Source organism: Miniopterus natalensis, chromosome 7 (genome assembly GCF_054644295.1).
Source record: "Miniopterus natalensis isolate mMinNat1 chromosome 7, mMinNat1.hap1, whole genome shotgun sequence".
Taxonomy (NCBI): domain Eukaryota; kingdom Metazoa; phylum Chordata; class Mammalia; order Chiroptera; family Miniopteridae; genus Miniopterus; species Miniopterus natalensis.
Window position 1 is genome coordinate 79,660,647 of NC_142087.1, and position 24,996 is coordinate 79,685,642.

At 47.0% G+C, this 24,996-nt stretch overlaps 1 protein-coding gene across 2 annotated transcripts; it reads left to right on the plus strand.

Moving 5' to 3' along the window:
• The first annotated feature begins 2,192 nt into the window (after positions 1–2,192).
• RAE1 (ribonucleic acid export 1) lies at positions 2,193–17,627 on the plus strand. 2 transcript variants are annotated; one of them, XM_016202874.2, is made up of 12 exons: positions 2,193–2,336; positions 4,856–4,952; positions 5,485–5,589; positions 7,364–7,456; positions 10,620–10,706; positions 11,649–11,735; positions 11,832–11,903; positions 12,884–12,991; positions 14,970–15,076; positions 15,159–15,234; positions 15,812–16,006; positions 16,516–17,627. In XM_016202874.2, the coding sequence occupies exons 2-12, from the start codon at positions 4,863–4,865 to the stop codon at positions 16,600–16,602; spliced, it is 1,107 nt and encodes a 368-aa protein (XP_016058360.1). In that variant the 5' UTR covers positions 2,193–2,336; positions 4,856–4,862; the 3' UTR covers positions 16,603–17,627. The 2 variants fall into 2 exon arrangements, with proteins under 2 accessions (XP_016058360.1, XP_016058369.1); XM_016202883.2 differs by lacking the exon at positions 2,193–2,336 and adding an exon at positions 3,014–3,030.
• Positions 17,628–24,996: the final 7,369 nt, after the last annotated feature.

Sequence of the window (24,996 nt, forward strand, 5' to 3'; positions counted from 1 at the left end):
TGCAACTGAGCTACATTTATAAAACCTTAAACAACATATAAAAATGTTTTAATTAAAATTTAAAAAGTAAAGATCACTTCAAATGAAAAGAAACTGACACAAAATTATAAACATATTCAGTTTTTATTCACCTACCAATGGAATATAAACTGTGCAGTCATTTGTAATATCCAAGTGTAAAGGGTTTGTTTACCAGTGTGAATGGTAGCTATTACCAAAATTTAATTTTAATTCTTTTTTACTTTTAATAACTTTTCACCTATAATCTATGGCTCAATATCATACCCACAGATGCAGACTGTAGTGATCCCCTTTCTTATTTCTAAGAGGGAAAAGTGTGATGACTCACCACAATCTGCCATCTGTGGAGGTGTAGGGTCAGATTTGGGGGACAGGCTGCTTGCATCCCAAATCCAATTCTACTCACTCACTCTCTGGCTGACACGAGTTACCACCTGGCCTTGGTTTCAAAGAACTATAAAATGGGACAGCGATAATACCTCTCCTATTGAGTCATTGCAATGATAACTGAGGTAATTCATGAAAAGTGTGTGTTTGAATAATACCCAGGAAAGGTAGTTACTATTCTATTTCAGTGAGCATGCTTGCTGCTGCTATTGCCCCACTATGAAAAAACAGCATGTCAAATAGAACCCTAAATAGCAGAAAGATCTTTGAAAGTATGCTGAATCACCAGTATTATACAAGAATATGTACCATAATAGATGCTCTGGAAGATTCGTTGTGCATAAAACAATACCATTCAACAAATATTAACACTGAATATATGTAAGACCCTGTACTTGGTGCTGCAAAATATGTACATGGAAGTAAGATAGAACGTTTAAGGTCTAGGAAGCTAGACAACGCAAATATACTGTTTTATGAGGCCGAATATTACAAGCATTGAGAGCTTTGAGAAGGCGTTGCGAGTTTAAAGGACAGATGGTACAAGATGATCCATCTGGGAAAGAATGAGGACAGGTGTCGTTGAGGTCAGAGGACTTGTCAGAAAAGATTCTGAGGTTTCGTAGGTAGAAGAATTAGGCACAGGACAGACGTCATTGGCTCTACCGCTTAACAGCTGTGTCATCTCTGACAAGTCATGTCACCTCTCTCAGCTGCACTTTCCTTTTCTATAAAATGGATATTATTACAATAACGACCTTATAGGGCTGCTCGGGAAAGTACAGGAGAGGGGTCATCTAGTGCCCAAAAGAGCTATTATCATTATCTAGACCAGAGGTTCTCAATCTTGACTACATTTAGAATCACTTGGAGGCTTTTAAAAAATATGAATTCCCTCAGTTCCACTCTAGATCAACTAAATCAGAATATGAAGATGAGGCCCAGGCATTAGAGCTTTTTAAAGCTCCCTTAAGTGATTCTGATCTAGATCCTTAGTGCTCAATTGCGGTGCATGGGCATTTGCTAGAAATGTGGGTTCTCAGGGCCACCCTGAAAACTCCCTGCAAGTGTCAAGGCTCTTGGTAGGCAGCCCACACTGAGTAGTAAAGAAATCCAGTGCATGTATCGCAACCTCAGGAGATCCCTCCCTCCACGCCCCCTCCCCCGCCCCACCTCAGGACCTTTCTGAAAGTGGAAAAAAGCGACCAGCTGAAAAATTCGCAGTTGGCACGAGTGTCATACAGTCCCTTAACAATTCTCATGGAGCTTTACCTTTACCAAGTCTCTCACGTATATTGCTTCACCTGAACCAATTTAAGAACAGCCCCGGAAGTTAGGCAGCATTATCTCCATTTTGCAGCTTGAAACTGAGGTCCAGAGAGCCCGGATGGCTCAGGACGCGCTCTCGCAACCAGGGAAGTCATGGCAGGAACCCGCGCAGCGTCCAATCAGCTTCTCGAAGGACGGCTTTTGACTTCAGTCGGCTGCAATGAGAATTTTGCTTGACTCTTAACTCACAGGAGAAAACACTATCCTCCGCCACCTGGGGCTGCGGCTTAACCGTCGCGGTCGCTCTGCTGCCTGGGGTCGGGTGCAGGAACTTTCCACCAATCCGCAAACTGCTGGCACAAGGATCTCCTCTCAGCGTCAATAGCGCTTGTGCACATGAGCTGTCGCCCAGCGGGAGGAGGAGCTTTTTTTCTCACTTCCTTGCCTTCCGGCTGACACAGGAAGTGGCTTGGGGGCGCATGCGCTATGTCTCCACGGTAAGCGGGGCAGTTTCCTCCGCCGGCGTGGGGAGATCCCGAGCTCTCAGGATTCGCGTTCGCGCCATCGCGCCCTCGCCTCCTTCGCGCCGGAGCTGGGTCGCAAGTTCTCGAGTTCCCCCGGTCCCGGCAGCCAGCTTCTGGTCGCAGTGCGACTCTCAGGTAGCCCCCGCGCAGCCTCGCCGCCTTCCCCGCCTCGGAGGCCGGGTCCCCCTCCCCGGCGGAGTGCGCCCTCAGTGAGTTGGCCGGCAGAGAAGCTCCCTTAGTGGTCCCCGGGAGTGACGTCAGAGCAGGAAGGGGCCCTTGCGGCCACCGTGGGTCTAACCCCTTCGTTTCGCTTGTGGAGAAACTGAGGCACCTAGAAGGGTTCCAGAGTTGAAGGCAGCGCCTGTCGCCTCCGCCCTTCCCCGCATCATTCTGGCGTCTCGTCAGACGCGCGCCATCTCCTCGGAGACCTTGCCTGAACGTTCCTGTACCCAAGGCCATCCCCTCTTAGTGCTCCCACGTCAGCCTGCCTCTTCCCCCCGTTGCCCCTACCGCTCTCGGGAAACCAAGTCTACCTTTTTGTTTCTTTCTTCGCAAGGTGTTTATTAACACACACCCGCCGCCCCCGGGCCAGGCCCGTGCTGAGCGCCAGGTGTGTGTTAGGGAAGAACCCAGGCAGGGCTGCGTTTTTGCAGCTGGCATTGTCCTGGGAAAGAGGTTGACTGCAAAGAAGTTCCAGATCGTGACAGGTGCTATGAAGAAAACCGGGGGGGGTGGGGGTGATCGGAGGTTGGATATGTTAAATTAGGAGGCAGGGAGGCCTCCGAGGAGGTGACCTTTTTAAAAAGAAGATACGTCTCAGAGCTTTGTTGTAAGTTATACCTTTGTGTACATTTCGATGTGTTTAGGGAGTTTCATACAGTTGTGCGAACATCACCACGTGCAGTTTTAGAACTGCATCTCCATCACCTCAAAAAGTTCTCAGGAGGCATCTTTTGATCCCCAACCTGAAGATTCAGACTGAGACAGCTGGAGGTTTGGGGGAGGGGGAGTTATCGCAGGAACAACTCGTAGGAATGCTTCTAGGCTGGGATGAGCTGCTGTGTTCGGGAGCAGAAAGGAAGCCTGCAGAGGTAGTGTGGCTGAGAGCAGGGTGGGAGGAGATTGGGTAGGTGGGAGGCGGTGGTGTCTTCTGAACTGAGGGTTCCCAGTGTCCTGCATACCATATGGTCCACAAAGGCGGGTAACTACTTGAATGACCTGTGCCCTTTCCTAATGGCAGAAATGCTCTCTCCCATCTTGATGACTGAAGAGGGAGAGGAATGGAAGTAAGAAGTTTAAGGCACTGTGTGTGCTCACTTGGTTTTCATAACCTTATGAAGTGGATATTAATGACTATTTTTATAGTTGAGAAAATCAAGGCTAAATAACATGGCCAAAGCCATGCAGCTAGTTCCCGGACCCTTATGGCAGAAGGCTGGCCATTGCTTTGTTTGTTCACTCATGCAGTTTACTGGTGTTCCAAGTACATTGCTAAGATTTAAGGCAGAAGTTGCTTTTTGAAATATTGCTGCGCTCAGAGCTGTTGCTTTTACCTAGTGTGTCTGAACCTCCTTATTTTTCATGAAGCCTGGGAAACTCAAATGCCTTTCCGAAATTCCTAGCAGTTTCCCATTCTCTTGTCTTCTTTAGAGGTACTACCCTTGTTAGCGAGTATGCCACTCAGCTCCTAGGCTCCTTTGGGAGAGGTGACTGACATGGTAGACTTCTTGGTTTAAAAACTTGGTAGCTGGACAGAATTGAAAATGTGGCGACAGCATACGTATGCCACCAGGGAATTATAATACACAGACTTTCTCCTTGCAAAGGAAAGTTGTTTATTGTATCCACTATGTGCTTGACCCTGCACTTTCTACACATATAACCTGATTTGATCCTCAGAGTATCCCTGGAGAAAGTGTTAATATTTTTTTTTTGTATTTACAGAGCAGGAAAGTAAGGCCTGGTGAGAACAGGGTCCCAGCTATGGTGAGGGGCAGAAGCACAGTCCAAACCCTGGCAGGCATAGTACGAACTCAGAATGGGGGAATTCTTTCTGTTAAATGTCCACACATAATGCGAGGCTGGTGCTCAAGCAGACCAAGGTAGATTACTTTTAAAATTTCTCCTACAAAGAAATTGCTGAATCACAGCCAGGACTGGTTGCTTTCCTAAGTAACTTCATGCGGACGTATTGACCTGAACCAGCATGCAGAGATTAGTAAGAAGAAAGTGAACTTGCACTAAGTGGGAACCTGGGAAGAGACCTGCCAGTTTGCTGTTGTATCCTGGTGCTCAGCTCCGTGTCTCTAATTGTAAAAAATGAGAGAGTTTAATTCTGGCTGGTGACTGAAAAGTACTCTGCTGTAATGTGTATCGGTTTATTCGTGGTGACAGATGTAAGGAGGAAACTGGGTGTGGGGTGTATGGGAACTTACCTATCTTTACATTGTTCTATAAATTCAAAACTGTTCTCAAATACAAAGTTTAGTTTTAAAAAGCACTCTGCTTATCACATATTTAGATCTTTTGACCTAGCATCAAGCCCTTTAGACTCTTTGTTTCCCTTCTGTGCCTTAATTACCTTTACATTGCCTCTCAGTGGTATTTATTACCTAAGAAAGGACTTGTCCTTAACATTTTCCATTAATTTTTAGGGCCAAAATGAGTCTGTTTGGAACAACCTCGGGTTTTGGAACTAGTGGGACCAGCATGTTCGGCAGCACAACCACAGATAACCACAACCCTATGAAGGTACCACATCGGGCTTCACGGGGTTTGTCCAAAGAGTGCAGGCCAGGGTTTCCCACAACAGTGACAACTGGAGAAACCGATAGCTTGGGAGCCTCCTTTGGGTGAAAGCTCTGAAAGTTTGTCTGGCTGCTTTCTCAGACATTGGAGCATAGGAACTGTGTATCCTGTCCCCTCACCTTTTTAATCACTAGAATTACCTGAGGCGCTTGTTAAAATGGCAGGTTCCCAGGGCCCAGCCCACACTGTTGCATCAGAATTCTGAGGGGAGGGAGGGCACGTGGTAGCTGTGATCGGCACTTAGGGGCAGGAGTGAACTGGTGGGCCCTCATCTCCTCTGAAAGCGTGGTGGTGCTGTTACCCTCACTGGCTTCTTTGTCACCACCTTTTTTGAGCAGAGTAAGACAAGTTTGATTCACTTAGTTCTTGAGCACAAGGGAAATCCACTGTGAGGTGTTCAGTGAGAAAGAGAGCACTTTTGGATAAAACTGATGATGCATGCATACATTTTAACGTTTACCTTTCCCCCCTGCAGGATATTGAAGTAACATCCTCTCCTGATGATAGCATTGGTTGTCTATCTTTTAGCCCGCCCACCTTGCCTGGGAACTTTCTTATTGCAGGATCCTGGGCCAACGATGTAAGTGCTCCTTAAGTGCATCTTCTGTAAGTCCTGTCTCGGAATGGGCAGGGTTAGCTTTCCTCTTGGCTGCATCCTCTCCCAAGTGAGTGAGACGGAGCTAAGAGTTATCCCTGGTGGCAAATATAAGAAGGGAAAAAGGAAATTGGATGTGAGGTGTATAGGAACTCTCCTATCTTTACAATTTTCTGTAAATCTAAAACCATTCTGAAATAGAAATATTTTAGTATATTTAAATAAGTAAGTTTTAAATAGACCAGTTAGAAGGTGTGAACCCTTCTGAGTGGGCACACGTCACATACATGGAGTTTTGTTAAGAAAACATGATTGTGTGGGTGGCTCAGGTTCCTCCAGGTCAGTATCTGGAAGTGTGTTCCCAGATCAGCTGTAGTGTTCGTTGGGAATACGTATTGTCCATGATGGACTACCCACATTTCCCTTCTAGGCTTCCTGAAAATGTTCTTCAGGCATATGGTAAACTTTTTCAACTTTAGATATAGCACAGGTTCTGCATAGACCTTCAACTTACCTGTTGTGTACAAAAAAGAAAGACAAAAAAGTCATAGTATACAAAAAAGAAAGAAAAATTCGGATAGAAAAATAAGCAAAGGGTGTCAAGAAGCCCATTAAACTGGAACCATCCGGCCACACTTATAATCAGGTGAACACACATTTACATGGTAGACCTTTTAAAATTCAAATTAACAAAAATAAAAAGTTTAGAAGAATTACACTTGGTGCTGAATCCTTACAGATATTGCTGCTGGTAGGTGTGTGTTGCTGGTACAGCTCTTCTGAAGGGTGATGGTGATATTCATCAGAAATCCCTGTCTCAGCGATTCCCCTCTGGGGCTTGGGGAGGACCTGTGCACAGACCCCTTAGCGTTTGTGCTCCTCGTACCACCTGATACTGCCTCATTTAAAAAGTCTTCATGCAGTAAAAGTTTGAAGATTGTACTATCTAATGATAATATATGATATGTCCAAATGATGGGATTGCATTTTTAAAGTTTTTGGCAAACTTTCTTGTAACAGAAGCAGCAGGTGATGAGGGATGAGGAGAGAACAGTGGGGGAGGAGGTGGTCAAGGTTGAGCAGGTCTGGCTTCTACATGGAGTTTCTAGAAAGACTTCAGTTGATTCTCTGCCAAAAAATGTAAGAATGTTTATTGGCAACTAATACTGATGAGGGGAGTGCAATTACAAAAGTGAAGATACTGTGTAATCTTGTTTTTTGAAGAAAATATGTGTGCCTAGAAAGATTGAGAGCGCACAAGTGTCAGCTAGTTGTCTGGCGGGATGAAGGTGATTTGATTTTCTTGTCATGGTTATAAAATCCCTAAGTAAAATGCATTACTTTTGTAATCAGGGAAAAAAGGATCTAAAAGGTCAAGTAAAGCATTCAGAGAGGAGATAGAAACATCAGTGATGAGAGAGAGTCATTGATCAGTTGCCTCCTGCACTCCCCCCACTGGGGAGCCAGCCTAAAACCTGGGCATGTGCCCTGACCGGGAATCAAACCGTGACCTTCTGGTTCATAGGTTGATGCTCAACCACTGAGCTATGCTGGTGGGGCAAGAATTTGTGTGTTTTAATGGCTTAGAAATAGGAATAGGAAAACAGCTACTTGTGTATAGTTTTCAATTGCTTTATTCTTCGAGTTAAATAAGTAGATTGATACAAGTCCATATATATTTAAATTGTACTCCATTAGTTAAATGCATCTAATTTATTATAAATTGCTGTGTTTGCATTAATTTGTCTTATTACCATAGGTTCGCTGCTGGGAAGTTCAAGACAGTGGACAAACTATTCCTAAAGCCCAGCAGATGCACACTGGGCCTGTGCTCGATGTCTGCTGGAGTGATGTAAGTTTCACTCTATTTTTCATGTTTTTTTCTATATAAAGTGCAGTGTATTTGGGATGTTTGTATATTTCTGTTTTTATATAACCCAGAATACAAATAATATGTATGTATACACATTGAAGGAATTCTAGGTTTCTAATTATAGATATAGTAACTTATTGATGTTCCTAATATCAGCATTGGCTTTCATCTCTGAAAGCGTCTCTTGCATAAAAAATCCAGTATTTTGCCAGGCTGATGTGGCTCAGTGGTTCAATGTTGACCTGTGAACAAAGAGATCATGGTTCGATTCCTGGTTGGGGCACATGCCCATGTTTTGAGCTTGGTCCCCAGTGGGCGCATGCAGGAGGCAACCAATCAATGATTCTCTCTCATTATTTGTTTATTTATTTTAAATATATCTTTATTGATTTCAGAGAGAGAAAAGGAGAGGGAGAGAGAGAGATAGAAGCATCAGTGTTGAGAGAGTCATTGATTGGCTGCCTCCTGCATGCCCCCGACCGGGGATCAAGCCCACAACCCGGGCCTGTGCCCTGATCGGGAATCGAACCCCAGTTGCCTGGATCCTGGGTCAGTGCTCAGCCGCTGAGCCACACCTGGCTGGGCTCTCTCATTATTGATGTTTCCATCTTTCCCTCTCCCTGAATTTCTGAAATGAATAACATTTTTTTTTAAATCCAGTATTTTATTGACGTTACCTTGAACAAAGAATTTTTCCTGAAGCCTTTTCTACTTATAAATGTTCCATGAGCTTATGTTGTTTTATTTTTTATTTTAATTTTTTTATTTTTAATATATCTTTATTGATTTCAGACAGAGGAAGGGAGAGGGGGAGAGAGAGAGAGAAATATCAATGATGAGAGAGTCGTCATTGATTGGCTGCCTCTTGCATGCCTCCAACTAGAGATCAAGCCTGCATCTTGGGCATGTGCCCTGACCAGGAATTGAACTGAAAGCTCCTGGATCCTAAGTTGACACTCAACCTCTGAGCCATGCCCAGCTGGGCTTCTGTTGTTTTAAAATTATAAATGTACTATCTCAGAAAATAAATCGGGGGGTCGGGGGGAGATCCTTTTATTAGACATTTGAAGACATTTGGGTTTTTGGAATTCCCTTTTCCCTCCCAGATCCTGACCATCAGCTACATAAGCAAACATATTCAAGGTTTTTGTTGTTGTTTTGCTTTTGTTATTGATTGAGAAGAATTTACTAAAGGATGGGTGGCAAGGCACAGAGAGAGCTGCAGCTGTGGAGGGCCTGCTCCCTGGGTAAAGGAGGAGCCTGGGGATTGACAGCCAGCCCTTCTCCCCCCTGTCCTGCATGGTGGCTGAACCAGTACAAAGAAAACAAAGGGCTTGGCGCACAGTCAGAAGTTGATAGTTGTACCAAGAGGTAGATGCAAACAGTCTGAAAAGTGATGCATTTCTTACAGATATAACTTCCTTTTAATTTACATGTGGGAAATTTAATTTCTAAATTAATTTGCATGTCTTTCTTTACTGATCAGGTAATGGGTCAGAATTTTAAACTTTCTTATAAAGTGTGGTAAGAAGTAGAGGTTACTGATAGAGGAATTCTGCTGCCCCAGTGTTATTGATGGCTGTTGGCATTTACCAAGTGAGTGCAGCTTGTTGTTCCATTTCCCCAAGTTGTGCCTCATCTCGTGGAGGACTCAAACCTAGGAGTGAGGTGTTCTAGAGGCATGATATACTGGTCTGAGTGAGGACGAACACAGGGAGCCCATTAAGTTTGGGAAGGACACCATGAATGTGTCACTAAAGAAGCAAGAATTGAGTTGAATTTTAAAGGAAAAGTGGGCCGTGTTCCTGTGGCTTCTTGAGCATTGTTTTGTCCAGGCTTAGGTTCAAATTTCGCCTCTATCTCCTCTAGCTTTTAATTTGGCAAGTTACTTAGTCTCTCTGTGTCTGTTTCCTCACATATCAAATGAAAATAATAATAGTTACAACAGAGAATAGAATTTAATTCAGCAAATAGTTACCAGGCACCTCTAGTAGCTGAAGCACTGGGATGTAGTGCAAATCAGAGTAGGCAAGGTCCTGTGCTCGTGGGACTCGTGATCTCTTAGGACAGACATAGAAACAAATAAGAATTTCGGGTAGTGGAAGTTTCTGGCAGCTTCATTAACTCTACATAAAACGACTAGCATGGTATTTGCATATCAAATGAAGATAGTAATTACAGCAGAGAATAGCTGATTACGGCTCACAGGCCAAATGGGGCCGGTGCCTGTATTTGTCCAGTTGTATCGGAATGCGGCCACACTTATTCACTTACATAACGTGGTGGCTGCTTTCACGCCGAAGTGGCAGAGTTAAGGAGTTGCAACAGAGAGCTGTAAAGATGTGTTTAATAAGTGAATAGCCCTTAAAGAAGAAATTTGCTAACCACTGGTCTAGACTTTCCATTTAGTACTTTCTCCTTTTAATAAAAGTTATCTTGTGCTTTTTCATATTTGACTGGCCTCCTTTGAGTTCTGTATGTGAATATTTAAAAACCGTTACACAAGGACTTCTATTTTTTAAGCTGTTCTGTAGTTGATGTAGGATCACTGGTTATTGGAAATTAGTGTGGTTTTATTACATGCCCTTTGGAATGCTGTTAGATACGGAGCTGAACAAAGGTGGTAATGAGTATAGATGTATAGGTGTATAGAGAGAGAAACTAAATATGGCAAATGTTTATAATTGGTGGATCTAAGTGGAGGGTTTATGGGTGTTTGTTTTATTCTTGCAACTTTTGTGAAGGCTTGAAATTGATCAAAATAAGAAAAAAAAAATGTAAGTGGCCCCAGGTGATGTACATAGATACCTGATACGCAGTCTATTCCTGGAGGACACGTCATGGCCCTGACTGTCTCTGAGAGGAGAGCTGGCGTCAGGTAGGAGGGGCCAAGTTCTCACCATATAACTAAGTGCCCTTTGAATTTGTTTATCCTGTTTACATATCCTAGAAAAATGGATCAATAAGAAAAATGGAGCTGAAAATGTGTTTTGTATATGACAGTGTAGTATAGTGGCCCCAAATAATTGGAAGAATAAAAATTGCAGAACAAAACCTGCCTGAATATATTCTCATCCAAGCATATATAGAGGCAGAGATTTTCTTTTTCTTAGCACAACAGATTCTCTCTATTTTATTTTAGGATGGGAGCAAAGTTTTTACAGCTTCGTGTGATAAAACTGCCAAAATGTGGGACCTTAATAGCAATCAGGCGATACAGATCGCACAGGTAAGAAGAACTTGCCTTTGCAAACTGGGTGCTGCTTATAATTCTCTTAGAGAAAAATTCAGTTTGCGCCATCTCACATAGTCTCAAGTATACAGAAACCCCTCTTCAGCACAGCAGAACACAGGTTTATGACCACTCTCATCCTTACTAGTGCCTCACAGATTGCTCTGTTACAGGTCTTCCATGTACGTGTAGGTGAGGACAGCGTCTTGAGGAGTTAGTGATGTTAAATCTATAAAAGACAAATGTGACAGATGGCCCTCAACGTTCACTTGCTTGACACTCAGTACCTGTCAGTGGCTTGTCTTTTATTAGCTACATTCGGTCACTCGTTCATTGGACCAGTACTTATCAAATGCCCGCTGTATGCCATATGCTGTCATCAGGACGGTGCATCGGTGAGGGGGGCACTGTCACACACCCCTGGAGCTTTGTAGTCCACTCAGGGACAGAGGCAGATTCTTGTGAGAAGTCTGCTAAGAAAGGCAGAAGCAACGAAGATGAGAGAACCTAGAGCCAGGGCCTGAGCTGGTGAGGACACTGAGCATTGTCAAGAAGGAGTTCCACACTCAGGTCACAGTGCTGTGTGCGAGAAGCAGCTCCGATCTCTTAGTTTATGTCACCTAAGTAAGTAAATAAAACCATGGTGGAGTCTCTTACTAGTTATTTCCTATTATCTCCCAGGAGGGGCTTACTCTCACTCTCATATACTAGTTAATTGTGGGTTAAATCCAACTAAGTTCCTGAGTTCAGAGGGGAGATGTGGGCTCTTATGTTACATTGGACCTTTTGGTCATGGTGAAGGGCTAAAACGCCCTTTGGCTTTTGTTCAATGTGACCTCAATATTCAGATTAATTCCTTCTCTTTGGATTTTCAGAACTAAAGCTCTTTAGCACTAGTTATATTTACCTTCATCTGTTTTGGTTTTGTCTTACTGAAAGCACGATGCTCCTGTTAAAACCATACATTGGATCAAAGCCCCGAACTACAGCTGTGTGATGACCGGGAGCTGGGATAAGACTTTGAAGGTACCCAAGCCACTGAGGGGTTGCGGGGCCCACCAGGCTGTTCTTACACTGTTTGGGCTTTAGCTCTGAATGGTCGCTTCCTGGCTTTTTTTTTAGTTTTGGGATACGCGATCATCAAATCCCATGATGGTTTTGCAGCTCCCTGAGAGGTGTTACTGTGCTGACATGGTAAGAAGTTTCTAACTTAATACATATTTCCTTTAAAAAAAATAATAGCATTTCTTACCTCAGGACATCTGGCAGTTGGAGGGGGATATAGTCCAGACTGCCTCAGTCTCCTTAAATCAGGCTTCTGTGCTGCGTTTGTTCCAGAATTACTGAATGAAGACTGGTGTCAAGGCTTTGATCACTTGTCATTTGAATGTATGCAAATAGCTACATGCCATCAGCGTATGACATTTATGATGTGGGAAAATGGCTGTAGGAAAACAGGCAGTAACTGTGTATTAGATCTGTGGGGACTGTCTCAGTGGACGAGAAAATGAAGAACTTCCTCCATTTAGTCACCAGTTTTCAAGATTTGGACCAACTGCTCCAGTAATTCCACTTTTAGAAATTTGTCATGAGAAAAATAAGGATGCAAGTGGCCTTTGTTGCATAATATTGTGAAACATTGGACGTGATCGAATAAGCTGGCAAGACAGACATGGTTAAGCGACCTGGTGGCAGGCTATTTGAGGGAGTGTTGGACAGTCACCAGTATTCTTAGAATACACCCTTTGTGAGTTAATGATACAGTTGATACAGAAACATACATACACACGTATACCTGTAAAGAAGAAAAAGGACTGGAGTAAAACATACCATAATGTTAGTAACTGTTCTCATTTGAAGGGGTGGTGTAGGCGATTTTCATTTCTTCTCTATTCCTGAGTATATTTTCTAAGTATTCATATATTTTATAGTTTTAAAGAAACAAGTCTTTTAAAAAATATATGAATCTTCTACTTCAAACATGATTTTATGTTTTCATGAACATGTTGATATCATTGGGTTTTAAACTTAGAAAAAATTGAGACTTGTTTTTATGACTCTAAAAAGATTGATCTACTATTTTGATATAAAAACAGCACACCCCTGAGGGGTGGAAAGTTTTAAAAGCACAGCCCTTTATTTGAGGCATGTCTCTGCCCCCCATCATCCCCTAGATATATCCCATGGCCGTGGTGGCAACTGCAGAGAGGGGGCTGATTGTCTATCAGCTAGAGAACCAGCCCTCGGAATTCAGAAGGATAGAGTCTCCGCTGAAGCACCAGGTGAGCTGGGAGTGAGACCAGGAAGGTGGGCTTCGCACTGTCCTGTGCCCACCTGAGGAACGCCTCATGTGTACTGTAAACACGAGTATGTATTTTCGAAGGGAGGGAATTGGAGGAGACAGGCGCAAATGTCTAGGGAGTGAGAACTCCATCCCTGGATGAGCGCAGCTTCCCTGTCGCCAAGCTTCCCCCGATAGCTGGACGCTACTGCACATCCCAGTGGACTGGCTCCCCCCTTGAGCTGTGCCTTCATCACGCCCAGACATCGCCTAGGTTTTTGTCCCCAGCTCTGTCTTCACCTTTGTCTCAGCAGCTCAGATCAGCTTCTACGTAGAAAACAAGCTAGTGGTTGGGAGCTTCCCATCTTGCTCCTGTGAGCGGAGAAGCCCGCCTGCGCCTGCCCTTTGCCTGCCTCCCCACCCGTCAGGTGGAGGCAGTGTGCTTCCAGGGCCGGTTTCGGGTGGGGCCCGTGCCCTCCGCCTTCTCAAGAAGCTCGTGCCACTGACCAGCCAGCTCTCCTGTATCTTTGGCCTCCCCTTCTTAGTGCTTTCTGTGCGCCCTGCAACATGCCGGATCTCACTCATCCTAGAAAACAAACCTGGGTTTCACCCCATGTCCTCTTCCAGCACCACCCGGGCCGCTCTCCCGTCGGATGACAGGAAATGTTTAGGTCCTTCAGTCCATTCTCCATGCCAGAATGCGCAGGCTCCTGCCACGGACATGTGACCCTGCCACGGCCCAGCTTCATACCCAGCACTGACCCCCTTGCCCTTTGGGTAAACCCCAGACTCTTTGATAAAACCTGGCCTGGTCTGGGTTCACTTCCTGCCACCCATGCCCAGTGCCCTGGCCTTCTGCTTGTTGAGGGATGCCACCCGTCTTCCCTGGTCACTGCGCAGCTGTGTTCCTGTAACTTGTACCCCCAAGTTGTGTAGTCGCTGGTCTGTGTGTGGGCGTTAGAGCCTGTGCCAAGCTGGGGGTGCAGGTGGGGGTACAGCTTAATCAGCTGTGGTTCCTCCTGTCCTCTGAGCACTTACAGACTTTTGTCTCTTTTCATTAATTTTTTTAATTCACAGAAGTAATGGGCTTGCTGTTTTTTGTGTGTGTTTTTTAAAGGGCAGATGGCACCAAAAGGGAACCAGCATACACTTTCCGCTTCCTTAGGACGTTTGCATGCTGTGCCTTATCATGATAACAAACTGCTCCTTCCTTCATCGGGCGGCTCAGCCTCGGCCTGAGAATGCCCCCCCCCCCGAACTCTGCAGTTCTAAACTGTCCAGCTTGGGCAGGGTGGGTGGTCCTCTGGGTTAGACCAGAATGTCACAAATAGGAGGAGGAAGGGAGAACCCCAAGGCGCCCAGCCCCTGCTTCTCTGTCTAGGAGGCTGGGCCATGGGCTCTTTCTGTGGGATCTTCAGTGGAGTCCAGCAGGCCCTCCTTTGGGCCCCCATACTTAGTGTTGGGTCAAGTGCAGTGTCTCACTTCTGCATGGCACATTTGTGATTTGAAAGGTGCTGGCTCAGGCACTGTCCCTCTTGACCCGTTGATGGCTGGGCAGACACTACTTCCCTTTTCCTCTGGGGGTCAGAGGCACAAAACACTGAGTGGCAGTGAAGGGCGCCCACCTAGTCATTGCTGAGCTAAGAATCAAACCGACATGTCTTTCTCCCTCCCCACGAGGGGTCAGCCCCAGAATGGGGCAGATGGGGTTCTGAGGTCGGGAGCACTGCTGGAGTGATGGCCAGGCCTTCAGCGTGGCAGGGCAGGAGCAACTGGATCGAAGCACATGGCCGGCTGTTTCTTCACAAGGAAGGCAGAAAATGGTGTGTCCTGGAGAAATAGAAATATCTTAACATATTTTAGTAATACGTTCCGGTTCTTCTAAAATCGAAAATGGGGTAGAAATAACTTCCAGTTCATTATGAAATGTTTTATTTTACACTGTGAGAATGTCCTCCTCTTGTTTTTTCAAACCACAGCACCGCTGTGTGGCCATCTTTAAAGACAAGCAGAACAAGCCCACGGGCTTCGCCCTGGGGAGTATCGAGGGCAGAGTGGCCATCCACTACATCAACCCGCCAAACCCGTGAGTGTGCTCGGGCAGCGGGCGGGTTTTCACTCGAGGCTTTTTTTTAAAAAGAAAACTTACCTGCATCTTTGTTTTTCAGGGCCAAAGATAACTTTACCTTTAAATGTCACCGATCTAACGGAACCAACACTTCAGCTCCTCAGGACATCTACGCGGTACGTTTTTAGAAACTTAGCCTTGGGAATGGAATGCATTAGAAACCAGACTCGGGGGTGGGTGGCTGAGTCATTGTGGGACCAGAGACGATGACGGGCATCGTGGTGCTCATGTCGGGAGGTAAACGGCTCATGCCGTAGGTTGCAGTTTTCTGTTTTGGCGAACGTGCTGACTGTCTTTGTCCTCTGAGTGTTTGTTTCTGAGTGCAAGCTCAGGGCTTTTGGCGAAAAGTGTCCCCTCCTTCAGGGTCCCTTCCCTTATGGTAGATGGTTTATACACTTAGCTTACACTGAGAAATTGCTGTTTGCTCAGGAAGAGGGGCATTTTCCTGAGGTCATGCCTTAGTGTCACTAGCTACGCATTTGTTAACTTCTGCTGACTTGTGTTGGTAACGAGACACAGTTCGGTCCTGGGCTGGCTGTCGCTCAGGGAGCATGGCTAGTTGTTTCTGTGACAGGCGCAGCGGCTCAGTGCAGACAGTCGGGGCACCTGTTTTAACTAAAGCAGGAAGTGCGCTGGTGGAAGTAGGTTTCTCCTCTCTCTGGCTGCCTCTCATCTTGCATGTCAACCCCGCAGGTCAATGGAATCTCGTTCCATCCTGTTCACGGCACCCTTGCCACCGTGGGATCTGATGGTAGATTCAGCTTTTGGGACAAAGATGCTAGAACAAAACTGAAAACTTCGGAACAGTTAGATCAACCCATATCAGCCTGCTGCTTCAATCACAATGGAAACATATTTGCTTATGCTTCCAGCTATGACTGGTCCAAGGTGAGAGTTCCCGGCCCCCCACATTCCTCCTCGCACACATGGCAGGCACACTAACCCCCACTCCTACTTCCCTTCTCTCTGGGTCTGGGGACAGCTCCCCCTGGGCATGCCCTTGTCCCTGGGAGGTCATGGATCAGAGGTCTCCTCTTTCATGAAACCAAAGGTCAGAGTTGATCGCCGCCCTCCCCGGGGCCTTGCTCTCTAAGGGTGGTCGTCTTGGTTTATCAAAGGGGTGGTGGATTAAAGAGGCTTGGCACCTAAAAGACGAACATGTAAAAGGTGGTTCCTCCAAGTGGGACATGGAAGGCAGACTCCCACCAAGTCCCCAGCCTTCTGTCTGAGGACTGACGTTACTGTCCAGCGGCTGGCTTTTCTCTTCATTACCTGTTTGTTCTCCAGAGAGATTATGCTTCATGCATGTAGTACAGGACGTGGCATGTGAAACATGCCCACAAAGTACGAACTTTTGCTTTTTCATAATAAGATTATTGTGTGTGTTTTCCCCCTAGGGCCATGAATTTTATAATCCCCAAAAGAAAAATTACATTTTCCTGCGAAACGCAGCCGAGGAGTTAAAACCAAGGAACAAGAAGTAGTGGCGGAGAACTCTGTTGTCCAGAGTCGTTTTCTCTGCACTCTGCCTGTCTGTGTATGAATCTGGGTCCCAGCTTTTGGTGGGTTCTGAACCATGGATGTGGATTTCAACCCGTGGGGAAAACAATGTCATTATTCAGCAGTTGGGCCCCGCGGGCACGGTGACTGTTGGTCTCTCCATTCCACTGCCTGTTACACATGTCCTCTAATTCTACAGGGATTGAGGTCATCAAAGTTAGAGTCAGGTGGGCCCCTAGTTTGCAGTGCTCAGTTCAGCAGTGTGTTCCAGAGACACTGGGAAACATTTTATGAATGCTGTACTGTACTTTGTAATAAAACATTTTAAAGATTGCCTACTAAGCTCCCTTTGTCCATCTCCCCCCTGCCCGCCTGCCCACTCAGAAAGCTCTGAAGTAATCATTCCTGTCTGCATCATCATTGGGCTTTGATTTGTGACTCTGATGCCCATTGGGAAATGCAAGGATCTTGCAGCTTAGGAAAGGTGGGAATCCTGGGCTGTGAATGACTCTTTCTACTAAATGGAATGTCCAGCAACAGCCTCCAAGCATGGACCGGCAGAGTTGGAATGTGTTTTTCTTGTCCTTCCTTCATTCCCATCTTTAACATCCCCAGTGCTTTTCGGCTCTGCTGGGCAGCTGTCCTGGGACTGAAACGGGGAGTGTTCCTTATGCTGAGGCACGGGCCTTCTTGGGCAAGGTCTTCAAGTCAGAGCCTGGTTCCCTGCATGGGAAGTTCTTTACTCGTGCCCCCAGTAGTGATAGTTTTGGGGTGCTGCTTTTTTATTTCATGTAATTTTAAATTCCTGATTGGTAAGTATCAAATGAAGTTCAACTTGATGTTTGACTTTGGAGTCTGTTGTGTTTTTATCCTGTGATCCCAAATGCTTCTATGCTTACTATTTGGGGCTGGTGTGTAAACTAACTTGTTGAGTGTGGAAATCTGGTGTCATGTTGTAAGGTGTGTTTGCCTACTCAAAAAGCAATGAAAATAAAATTTTCAACTGGAAGAGACTGCCTGCACTCAGTGGTGTAAATTCTTTGGTACTTGGAGCACAGATGAATTCAGACCCATTAACTCTTTGGCTGTCTTGGCCTGAAAATTTACTTTTTTTTTTTTTTTAAGAGAAAAAGTCACATGCACTGGAAAAAGAAACCTGAATTTTCAAGTTAATCTTTTACATCTCGTCTCCTTTTATGACTTGGCCCTGTGGCTTTATAATGTGTACAGACAGGGAGATACAGAGGTAGAAAAGAGGGTTCTTTTCCAAGACCGGGCCTTGCCACATTACCAAGGGGATGGTTTTTGTAACTGGCTACTAGACGTGTAATTGGCAAATTGGAAATATTTGCTTAAGTCTAAGATTGAAGTTGGGCTGCCGGGAACCAGGAGTGAGGTCACTGCTTGTTGCCCAGCAGGAGCATAAAAGACTGCCACATGTTTGCTGATGATGAACCAGAAAGTACTTGTTGAAATCATTAAACTTCTCAAGATACTTGTTTTCACGTTTCCTAAAAGGCACAGGGATTCTCGAACCCTTCCATCTTAAACCTCCCATCCCTGCAAGCACCAGTATGTTGCATATGGTAGGTGTGCAGTAGGTATTGGTAAATTTGATGGCATTTCTAGTTCAAAAAGATACAAGTGTAGTCTTGACTTAATAAATGGCAAGTCATTCTGCATTAATGTACTGTACACCTAGTTAAAAAATAGAAAGTGGCATCTATAAACCACGGAGAAGACATGTTAGTGTCCCCCACATTCCCCCCTCCGCGCACATCTTGTTAGCAGTTTCAAGCACACGGGAGAGTTGAGAAAGTTAGACGTAAAGGCAGCCCTGGACTCTGCAGTTCACACTCGGCTTTTCTGTCCGGTTCTCCCAGGCTTTTCCCCTCCGTTGGTAGTAACACCGCTTTCTTGGTTACTGAGTGTAGACGAGAACTGGTGGGGTAGAGGGCGTACTGAGACGAGGCTGAAACAAGGTGTCAATAGGGATTTAGAAGTTGTCTACAGGAGGGTGCACGTCTAACCCTGTGTTCAGGGGGCAGATACTGGAAACAACACGGAAACGGTGCTCTGCATGCGAGCATGCCTCCTTCGGGGGCCTGCTGAACTCTGCCCGCTGACCCCTGACCCCGTCGGCCTGGCCCTACGTGAGAGTGCGCTGGCTGGCTGCAGTGAGTCACCTCTGTCCCCAAACGGACTCCACCAACAGAGAAGCCCCTCAGGGGCAGTGTCTGGAGTATTCCCGCAGGGGTATGCTGTGTTTCAGTGCAGCCAGCAGATGGTGCCAGTGACTCCAGTGCCACCGTAGGGGGACAAGTTCTGTATTCAACTTCTGGGACTTCAGTTTATTAGAGGAAATGAGTGTGGGCTCCTCGTCTGCTGTCGTTACTGAGCTTGTAAGACACTTGGAAAGTGGAATCAATCAGTTATCCTGTGAGAGGAATATTCTTTAAAATAATACACATCTTTAGAAAAATTGATGGCCTCCCTAGGATACACAAAAAGCAACCATTTTTCAGAGTCCTGGTTTTTCTTCTTAATAATTTAATGTTCCCCGTTGGTTTCCCTCTGGGGCCTTGAGGGCTGGTTGCCTGTGATACAGGGGACTCTGACCGTTCACCCTTTAGCATGATTCCTGCCCTGGTTTGGAAAGGAAAGATGAAACCCAAATCTCCATCTCAGATGGGCATTGGTGGCAAACAGGGCTATTTTAAGGCAAGTTTTAGTAACTTGGAAGCTCTAGGCCTATGTGTGGCTAGTGGGAATTGAGGTGTAAATAAATGTAAAATGCACAGCAGATTTCAAAGATTTGGTACAAAAAAGAGTATAAATATCCCATTTTTCATGTCGATTGCATGTTGAAATGATAGTATTTTGCATAATAAAATTAATTTCACCTGCTTGTACTTTTGTAACTGGCTACTGGACATGCACCTGCACTGGCTGGCAGGATCTCTCCTTAGGACTTTGCTGCCCTCGGCCCTGACATTGGGTTTCCCCATCCATCACATCAAATATTAACTTGCACCCCATCCCACCTTAAATGCACTTTCTCTCACTGCAGATTTTTTTGAAGTGTTTTTCACTTATTTTGAAATTATTTGGCAATTTCTACACTTGGCAATGATTTCTTAATGACCACCTTAAATACTAGGGAATTTCTCAAACAAAGTGTTTCCTGACAGATTGTTGTCCAATGTATTGAATGTGTTGGAACACTAGTAAGGTCTGCAGTATTGCGTTTGTAGACATTTTATGAAACTGATCTATTTGGGATTGTTATTTTTATATTTTGAAGCCAATTTCCTCTCTCTCTTTCTTACCCTCAAACATTTTTGGACATCTCTGGACAAGCTCTCTCTATATAAGTCCCAGACCATGGGTCTAGAGTGCCTGGAGGGAGTCTGTCCTGGCTGCAGTGCTTAGAAAGGCAGTTCAACACAAGCCTCCTGTTTCCTGGAGAGGTGCTGGGGTGACAGCCAGAGGCTGCCAGTGTGTCACAGCTCTGCGGGACTTCCTGCTAAGTGAGGTTCCCCAGTTCACAGAGCTGGGCAACAGAAGGCGGGAGAACCCTGTGGCTGCAGTTATGAGAGTTTTTATCATAATAGGTGTTGTTACCACAAGGCAAATACAAGCAGAGTAAATTATTCTATAGCCTGTTGTTTGTAAGTCTATTGTGAATTTCGCATCAATATATTGAGAAATACTTTTTAAGGTGAGGGCTGTTTACAAAGCAAATAAAAACCTCTTGCATACTTGCTTAAAGTAAGTTGGTCCCTTAAAAAATAACTGGCACGCATTCTTATTCCTGTAGGTTCTTCCCGTGGGTGTGGGCAGGGGAGGGAGTGGAGAGAGGAAGCTGACAAAGTCCTAAAGAAACTGTCAATCACCAGCTTCCCATGAGTCCAAGTCGATGCTGCCCTTTGGGTTACCCTGGCCATGGCAGTGCCGAGCACATCTTTCTCTTCTCTGCCACCAGACAAAAGTGTGGGCCTCTTCCTCTGTGTACGAGTCTCGTTCAGTGATCAGATGTGGCCGATGTCCTGTCATGCAGTGTCCACATCACTCCAGGTGAGTTGTGGATCTTGGTCCCCGACCAGATTCCGCTGGGCTGCTTGGGCACCAGGCGAGGCTGGCTTTTCTTACTCACTCTGACCTGAACTCCTGGTCACCACTGGCCGCCTTCCTCTGCAGGTCGAGCCCTGGCACCCCGACCTTGGGCGCCTCCTCATGCACCGAATTTGCCATAATTTCCCTTCCTATGTGGATCTTCCTGGCTCTCAGGGGTTGGCCTTTGAAACAAGTACAATGGAGGCTGATCTTTTCTGAGGAAGAAGACCCTGACGACCAGTACTTCCCACCACTAGGTTCATGGCTACTGGTGTGGAGGGCCCAGGGAATCTGTCAGGCTCTTCACCCACTGGGATTTCATGTAACATGACTCAGTCCTCAGGCCACATCAGGGGACTTTGCATAAGGGCCCTGCGGCCAGTGTGGAAGGCCCCACACACGATTCTGTTCAACAACTGAGAGTTGCCTGCAAAGCAAAATAGGTGTTTGTTATGGACTGAATTACCCCGCCCCCCCCAATTCACATGTTGCTGCCTTAACCCCCAGTGCCTCAGAATGTGACTGTATTTTGAGACACGGTCTTCAAACAGGTGATTAGTTAAATGAGGTCACTCGGGCAGGCTCCAATCCAATATGACTGGTGTCCTTATAAGAGATTAAGACACAGGCACACACAGAGACAGACCATGTGAGGACACACAGAGAAGATAGCTGTCTGCAAGCCACCGAGAGAGGCCTCCCCAAAACCCACCCCTCCTGACACCTTGATCTTGGACTTCTGGCCTCCAGAACTGTGAGGATATAAATTCTGTCATGTAAGCTGCGGAATCTGGGTTTTAGCAGCCCGGACTGACGAAGACAGTATTCCCAGGTGTGAAGTGGTGTCCCCCTCACCGTCCTGGGGATAGATTCCATGCCCACGCTGCACCTACAGGAGTCCTCACAAATACACCTGGGCTCCCAGGACCGGTGGTCTCATTCACCTGCCAGCTGCACCTGCTAAGGCAGGGTCACCTGGCCAGCACTCACCAGGAAGACCCTGGCCAGCGAAGCAGGTGGTCACCCTCACTCCAACACAGGGACAGGCTTTGGGTCACAGACTTCTCGCAGCCTGGGTATTAGCCATATATGTACTGGGCAAAGGGGCTTCCATTTGCACGACGGGGCTTCCCAGCACACCTGCCTCCCTGTGCAGTGCCCGAAACTGAAAAACTATAATCCTTGTTCCCTATCAGCACTGGCCACTTTCCTAAGGGTGGTGGAGCTGGGCCCTTCAGCCCTGGGTTGGGGAGGTAGGGAGGGTGTCTTGAAGAAAGGGATTTGGGACTTTGTCCCCCAGGCAATGGGGAGCCACTGAACCCCTGACAGCATGCGTGGGAGGGCTGACGAGGCTGCCCCCTCCCCACCTGCCGCAGGCTGCTGTGCAGGCTGGAAACTGATGCGCGCCCAGTAAAAACATGAAAACTGCAGGGCTCTGCATTACCGAGCTCCCATTCAGCACGGGACGAGCTCAGCACTTTCTGTGTACTATCTAGTTTCATTCCCATAAAAGCCCTATGAGGAAGTGACTGTCATTATGCCCATTTTATAGCTGAGGCAGCTGAGGCCCAGAGAGTTTGTCTCGAGCACGTGAGTGACCTGTGCATGTCACAAACACAGGGCTGTCTGGCCTGCCCTCTGCTCTCTCAGCCAGGGCCCAGTGCTGCCTGCACAGAAGGGACAGTGACTTTAACCTCTTGAGGAGGAGCAGAAAGTTCCCTTTGCCCAGGGCCCTGTCTTTCTCTCCCCCTCCCCCCAGCCCCAGACAGCATCAGCCTCCTAGGTCTAACACAGCAAATGACCACAACCTGGGTGGCTTGACATGAAATTGGTTGTCACAGTTCTGGAGACCAGAAGTCCAAACTCAAGGTGTCGTCAAGGCTGTGCTCCCTGTGAGGCTCGAGCAGGGAAGAATCCGCCCCGCGCCTGTCTTTCTCTCAGCTCCTGGTCAGGACCTTCCTTGGCTCGTAGCTGCATCACTCCAACCTCTGCCTCTGTTGTCTCATGGCATTCTCCCTGTGTGTCTCTGTGTCTTCATGTGGCCTTCTTATAAGGACAATAGTCCTTGGATTAGGCCCATACTAATCCAATATGGCTTTGTCTTAAATTGATTATATTACAAAAACTGTCTCCAAATAAAATCACATCCATGGGTACCAGGGGTTAGGACTTGAACATATTTTTTGGGAAACACAATTCAACCCATGACAAATGCTCACATTCCTCAGGCACCATCTCAGACAAAGCCCAACCTTCCAGAGCAGGGTCCTGAGTGTAGGCTTTCCCTGTGGGGACAGTGACAAAAACTCTGAGGTGGGACTCTGTCAGACATCTCCTGAGTGAGCTGTGTGGATGGAGGGCAGGGGAATGGGGTCTGTTCCACCTGCCACACCAGAAATGGGAGCCTGGGACACCGTCCTCAGGGGACATGAGGCAGTACGTGTGCTAGGCAGCAGCAATTACTGGGCACCAGCCCGAGCAGCCTGGCCAGAGTGGCCACATCTATGCTTTTCCCTTCTACCTCCCAACCCCCCAGTGCAGAAGGCTCTGCGGTCATCCCCTTGTGATGAAGGAAGGGGTTGGAGCTTTAGAGGGAGGAGCCCCAGTCCAAGGTCACAAATGATGGGACCAAGATCAATCTCTGGGCTGACCTCCCGTACTACAGTGCCATGTGGACTGAGGGGAGTGTACTCCTCAGGGGTTTCTTCTTACATAACAAGGAGCCTGATTGTTGGCATTAGTTTAGCACAACCTTCCTCAATCTCAGCATTATTGACATTTTGGGCCAGATAGTTCTTTGTGGTGGGGGCATCCTGTGCACTGTAGTATATTTAGCAGCTTCCCTGGCCTCCATATCCTAGATGCCAGTAGCATTCCTTCCCTCAAGTCATGACAACCAAAAATGTCTCCAGGGGTTGCCAAGTGTCCCCTGGGTTTAGTGATATCAGGACTGGTATCTGTGTCTCTTGGACTTTGCCTCACGGTCACAATATGGCTGCCACCACTCCAGACATCCCGCCCATGTTCAGAGCAGAAAGAATGATGAGGGGCTAATACCAGCTGCAACTGTTTCTTTTAGCAGAAAAGTGGAAGCTTTCACAGAAGCCAAACAGCTTTCCACCTAGGTCTCACTTCACTTAACCGCTCTGAGGTACCACCAGCCCAGCCATCAAAGTGGGGAGACAAAGCCTCCTAAAAGGCTGTGGGCAGGACAAAATGGGGTCATGGATTAGCTAGTCTGTTACTGCCCTTGGTGACCTTGGGGAAGCCACTCTGAGCCTCAGTCCCCTCCCTGTTAAAACTATGTTAATAGTACCACCTATGACAAAAGCTATTTTGCAGTTAAATCGCCTAATCCAAGTAAGTAACCCAGTCAAGGACCTGGCGCAAAACGGGCACTCCAAGGCAAGTGGCCTTTATTATTATTTGTGGTGTGTGAGGATTAACCACATAAGAGTGCCCGCACTCAAAAAATATTCGATAAATGTTGGTGGCTGTATCTCCCACTTCAGCCTTCATCTTTTCTGTTCCCTCTGCTGTTCCCTTTACTCACATGTCTCTGGCTCTCACCCTCTGCTTTCCCCGTGGCTAAAGTACACCTGTCACTCTTAGCCCCCTCCCTCGGTCCGGCTTTGCTCCCTTCTCAGCAACTGCCTGGAAAATTTACCTAAATATAACATTTATTGTCTTTCTACTCCTAAAATGTAAGGTCGCTGCGGGAAGCGGGGAGGCACGTTTGTTTCCCACTTGCACCACCCCTGGGGCCTAGAACCCCGCCTGGCCTGCGGGCTGACGGGCAGTTACTTTAAGTTGAATGAATGACTCTGGAGCACAAGCGGGTGACACGTGGGGCCGCGGGGCAACCCGAAGGTCGCAGAGGTTGACCTTCAGAAACTTAGGGGTCAGGGGATGAACGAGTGAACGAAGCCGTACCTGGGCGTCCGCCTTTTAAGACACTGCTGCCCCCACCCGCTCCCCCCGCCCGCGGCCTTCCGGGCGGGGCAGGCGGCGAGATGCTCGCTCCGGGGTGAACCGGCGCCCCGCCCGAGCCCCCGCTTCCCGCCTTCCCGCCCCTGGGAGCCCGCCTTGGGTGGCCGCCAGCGTCAGGACCCTTCCGGACCCCGCGGGACCCCGCGGCGCCAGCACGTGCTCCGCGGCGCTCGCCCGCCAGCAGCTGCGCTTCCCGCGGGCGCCCCTCCCCCCGCCGCTGCTCCGCGGGGTGGGGGAGGGTGGGGCCGGCGCAGGCGGCGCTGGGATTTGTA